Source organism: Arachis ipaensis, chromosome B06 (genome assembly GCF_000816755.2).
Source record: "Arachis ipaensis cultivar K30076 chromosome B06, Araip1.1, whole genome shotgun sequence".
Classification (NCBI taxonomy): domain Eukaryota; kingdom Viridiplantae; phylum Streptophyta; class Magnoliopsida; order Fabales; family Fabaceae; genus Arachis; species Arachis ipaensis.
The window spans coordinates 11,186,959-11,192,599 of NC_029790.2; the positions used below are offsets into that span (position 1 = coordinate 11,186,959).

Consider the following 5,641-nt stretch of genomic DNA (forward strand, 5'->3'; position numbering starts at 1 on the left):
AACTGACGGTGTTAGCCGAAATTGAAAAGAATAGTAATAGTGGCTTACCTTGCTCTGGTTTCTGCAATATGGGCGGTGATCCCAGGATTTGCTTAAATTCAAAAAATGCTTTTTCGCAATCATCCATCTAGATAAATTTTTCTGACTTTTTCATGGTTTTAAAGAAATGATAGGATCTTGTTGCTGCAGCTGGTAAGAATCTTGACAAGGCGGCTAGGCATCCTGTTAATCGTTGTACCTCTTTAATCGTCTTTGGTGATTGCATATTTAGGATTGCTCGGCACTTATCCGGATTGGCTTTTATGTCTCGGTTTGTTAACAAGAAACCAAGGAATTTTCCCTTCTTTACACCAAATGCACATTTTTCCGGTTTTAATCTCATGTTGTGTGTTCGAAGTTGTTGGAAAACTTCCTTTAAGTCGGCTTCGTGCTGTTCTTCTGAGCTAGACTTGACAACCATGTCATCAACATATATCTCGATGTTTCTTCCGATTTGTTTCTTGAATATTTTGTCCATTAGTCTCTGATAGGTGGTACCTGCATTTTTTAGTTCGAAAAGCATTACTTTATAACAAAAATTACCTTGGTCGGTTATGAATGTGGTCTTATCCTCGTCGTTTGGGTGCATCTGGATTTGATTATATCTAGAGTAAGCGTCCATGAAGCTTAGCACTTGGTAACCTGAGGTATCGTCTACAAGTCTGTCAATGTTCGGCAATGGGTATGAGTCTTTCGGGCAGGCTTTGTTCAGATCTGTGAAATCCACACACATTCGCCATTTTTCTGAGTTTCTCCTGACCATAACCACGTTTGCTAGCCATAAGGAAAATCGGACTTCTCTAATGAAACCCGCATCGAGTAGTTTCTGTGTTTCTATTGCTGCTGCGTTTCTTCTTTCAGTTCCCAAATTGCTTTTTTTCTGTCGTACAGGTCGGGCATTTGGGTTGACTGCCAGTTTGTGGCAGATAAAGTTTGGGTCGATCCCTGGCATGTCAGTCAGGGTCTAAGCAAATAGGTCGGCATTAGCTTTCAAGATTCTCTTCAAATGTTGCTTTATTTCTGCAGAAAAAGCTGATCCAATGTTAGTATACTGATTATCTGTATGTAATTCTACCTTTTCAAGATCGTCCGTTGGAGAAGGGCGACTGTGGTCGTCTCTAGGATCCATCTCGGTCAGGCGTAGGATATGCTCCGAGTTGTAAATCGAATTGATCCTTGGGATGGCTTCCTTTGCAACCTTCTGTAAGCTCGCATTGTAGCATTGTCTGGCCTCCTTATGGTCGGTGTGGACTGTTGCTATTCTGTTGTCCTGCAAGGAAAACTTGACATACAAGTGAATGGTGGAAGCAATGGCTCCGAAAGAGTTAAGGGATGGACGTCCCAAAATGATATTGTAAGGGCTAGCACAGTCAACCACTAGAAATTGAATGTCCAGTGTTTTGGAGTTTGGGGGTTTTCCTAATGTCGTCCTCAACCAGATGTAACCTGATATGGGGACTCTTTCGCTCAAAAAACCTGCCAGTTCTCCCCCTGATGGTTGTAGCGACTTTCGCTTAATTGCATCTTCTTGAATGTGGAGTAGAACAAGACATCGGCGCTACTTCCTGGATTGAGCAGCACCTTTTTCACAGTCATTCCTCCCATGCTTACTGAAATTACCACTGGGTCGTCTAGGTTCGGTGTTCTTGATTTGAAATCAGAAGCGCTGAAATTGACAATGGCCGAGGAGGTTGGTGTTGGAGTGTTCTGTTGAGTTCCTTCCATTGTCATCATGGCTCTGTAGCTTCGCTTCCTTGATGTGTTTGTTATTCCTCCTCCCGCGAAACCTCCTGCGATGTAGTTTATGACTCCTTTGGAGGTAGGGGTTTCTACTAGACCTCGCCATGTTCCTTTGTCTCTGCATTCCGAGGTATACTTCGGCTTGCTCATTTCAGCTATTTTCTTCTGATTCCTGGAACCGATGTACTTGTCTAGTAGCCCCTGTCTTGCTAATCTCTCCAATAGGTCCTTAGCTGCCACACACTCATCTGTGGTGTGACCGAATTTCTGGTGGAATGCGCAATGCTTCCCTTTGTCTACGTACTTTTGATCTTGGTAGGTTCCTGCTTTGATTGGCGACTTTATGAGCCTGTTGTGTAATATATCCTTTATTATGTCTTCTCTTCCCATGTTGAACCTGGTATACGAATCAAATTTTGGAGTTAGTTTAAAAGGTTTTCTATGATCTTTAATAATAGATCTGTTCGGCTTGTCATCGTCTTTTCGTGATGGTGGTCTTTCATTTCTTCACGTTTCACGCAGCTCCTCTATCTCAATTTGTCCCGTGGCTTTGTCTTGGAATTCCTCTAGTGTCTTCGGTTTGGCCACAGCTATGGCTTCCTGGAACTTCTCTGGTCGGAGGCCACTTTTGATAGCATGCAATTGTACTTCTGGGTTTAAGTCAAGGATTTTCATGGCCGCCGTGGTGAAGCGCACCATGTAATCCTTGAGACTTTCATGCGGGCCTTGCTTGATTGTGCTGAGATAATCGGAGTCTCTCACATAGATTTTTGATGCTGCGAAGTGATTGATGAACATCTTGGCGAATTCGTCAAAGCTGGTTATGGACCCTGCAGGCAAATTAGAAAACCACAGTAAGGCAGCTCCATCTAGGAAAGTAGGAAAAGATCGGCATAGAATGGGGTCGCAGTCACTGTTAAGAAACATCATGGACTCGAACTTGGTGACGTGGACTTTTGGGTCCCCGATCCCCTTGTATGGTGTCAGGGTCATCGGGAGTGTAAAGTTCTGGGGCATTTTGTAACTCATTATCTCTTCGGAGAATGGGTTAGCTCGTCGCCTCCCAGGTTTGGGAGGGGTTTCTCCTGTCTTAGCGTTAGACTCTGACTGATGCTCTTCGTGCTATTCAGCGTTTGTCCTTTTACTATCGACCTTCCGATCCTCGTTGTTTTGCATCGCTGCCAACAGTTTGGCCATCCGCTGATTTTCTGCCAGGAGTGCGGCATTTACGGCCGGGAGATCGGCATTAGTTCGGGGAGGTTGAGTTTCCGAATGATCCGTCATGGTTCTTTTTCTGCAAAGAAAGAAAAACGTGCAGCAGATATGGGTGAGCTAAAAGTAGTTGTATCTTCGGGGGGGATTTACGCCGGACCCACGGTGGGCACCAAATGTTTTTGCAAGGATAATGTATCTGATCTATACGTCAGTATGATTGTTTATCAGCAAATCCGCCTGAGCCGATGATATCCTTGTGAACTCGAACCCGAGCGTGGTAGCTGCAAAAGGGACTTCGACGCTCAAGTTAATAAGAGAATAAACCAGATAAAAATGAGTATATAAGATCGGAGATAGATAATTTCAGAATGGACTTTAGGGCGAAATAATCTTCTTGGGCAGAAGTGTTTTTGTCCTCTGTGTTTTCCAACTCTCTTCTTCGGATTTATAGATTCAGTGTGTAGCTTAACGGTCAGTGAAGTCCGAGATCTTCGGTGAGTGGGCTAGTCCGATATATTGGCGTGTGAGCTGGTTCCGAGATTTTGGTGTGTGAGCAGTTAAAATGTAACCGTTGCGTCGAGATATAGCTCGGATTGGGTCGAGATCCTTGGGTATAGTATAATATCTATATACATTTTTTCTAAATTCCTGTACTTTACAAAAACTCCATTAATAAAAAGTGTGGATTCATAATTTCTATTTGAAACTGCATTATTACTTAAATACTAATTATAATATAATTATAATAAAAATATTTTTCTAAAATAAATTTAGAAGAGAAAATAGTGTATTCATTTTGGCAGAAAAATAGATTTATGAGGAATCGATACCTGACTTCCATTAGTTGGGAAAAATCCAATTTTAATATATTAAGTAGATGTGAATGATAGGTCACTTATTTTTCATATGGAATATGTGATATTGAGGTATAATAATGTAAAATGATATGTGCTCTTTATTTTATATGGAAAAAGAATATCTTGCAGAAGTTTTCTTTTTTTTTTTTAGTTAACAATATCTTGCAAAAAGTTACTTACCATTTTTATTTCAATTTTTTTACGATTTTTTCAATTGCTATAAAATAAAAATAGAGATATTTTTTACATCCTAACAATTTTGACATCTAAGTTCATCCAACTAATTTTAGGTCACGCGTTTTTTTCATTTTCTTTTTTTCTCACGTTTCTTCTCTTCTCCCCCGCGCTTCTTCTTCTTCTCCCGCGCTTCTTCTTCTTCTCACGCTCGTTTACGCACGGAGCTTCTTCTTCGCCTTCTTCTTCGCGTTCCTCCTCCTCCTCATTCTTTTTCGCGTTTCTTCTTCTTCACGTGTTTTCTCCTTATCGTCATTATTTTGTTGTTGCTGCTATTTTTTTTTTCTTTTCCTACTTCTCTCTGCGGTGAAAAAGTAGTAGACGGTGAGAAGGAAAAGTTTTGAATTGTGCATAACAGAAATGAACCTAACATATTATTATGGTGAAACAATTGTATAGTACTAAATAAATGGAACATTATCCATTATATAAATTCAAATTCGAACAGCTTTCTACATAATGAACCAAAACACGTACTCATGCTGAAACAATTGTATAGTACTAAATGAACGAAACATAATCCATTATATAAAATCAAATTTAAAACACCTCTGTCTATAATTTAAAGATTATCAATTCAATTCAGATTCAGAACACCTGCATCCATTTAATTCAATTCAATTTAGTAATTGCATTCCATTCAATTCAATTGAAAAAAATAATCCATTAGCAAAATGTTGGTGTTGTTGGTGATGACGATAACGAAAGAAGAGAAGAAGAGAAGGAGGAGGAGGAGAAACAGAAGAAGAATCTGCATGCGCGAAGGAGGAGGGGAAAGAGGAGGATATACGTGAATTTGAAAGATGAAGATGACGTATGCGTGTATTTGAAAGAAAAAGAAGCACAGAGGAGAAGAAGAAAAAGATGACGTAATCACGCTTTTTTTAATGAAAGTGATTTTTGTTGGTGTTTAATCTATTTGGATGAAAAAATACTTGGATGTGTAGCAAAGCCCATAAAAGTAATAACCAATAACAAACAATCATTATTATATTAAAGAGAAACTAACAAAATTTATTATTTTCAATCAACATTTTTAGTTATCAACTCATTTTTAGTTATCAACTCAATTTCTCTACTCTAACAATCTAATAATATACTTTTAATTCACAATTTTAAAAAATTTCTAGTTAACTACTAGCAAAAAAAGAATAAATTTTATTAATCTCCGAACATTTTTTTATTAAATAATATTGTTGAAATGAAAATTTACAGTGTACAGATAATTTCCGTAAAATCTTATCTCAATTAAAAATCACTTAATATACATTTTATTTTTAATTTTTATATATAATGTTTAAAATGTATGTAAACGAAAAATAAAAGTTGGATTACATGATGGTAACTGAAGTCATCCACGAAAACTAAGCTAGTTCTGATTGAGATCAAACATGTAAATCAAAGATGAAAATTTCAAAATTCATTTTGTTGAAAAAGTTGGATGAAACTTATATACTAAGCGAATAATTTGAACATCTCCAAGCAGTACACCTGCAGTGATCGGAGAAGGCAAAAATTGGCACTACTAAAGCAGTACCAACAGTCCACAGAAAGAA

The 5,641-nt window shown here is 38.4% G+C and overlaps 1 protein-coding gene across 1 annotated transcript; it reads right to left on the minus strand.

Annotated features, from left to right (window-relative positions):
* LOC107646539 lies at positions 1,004–2,772 on the minus strand. The gene is made up of 3 exons (XM_016350720.1): positions 2,291–2,772; positions 1,516–2,176; positions 1,004–1,309 (listed from the first exon to the last, which is right to left on the minus strand). The coding sequence occupies exons 1-3, from the start codon at positions 2,770–2,772 to the stop codon at positions 1,004–1,006; spliced, it is 1,449 nt and encodes a 482-aa protein (XP_016206206.1).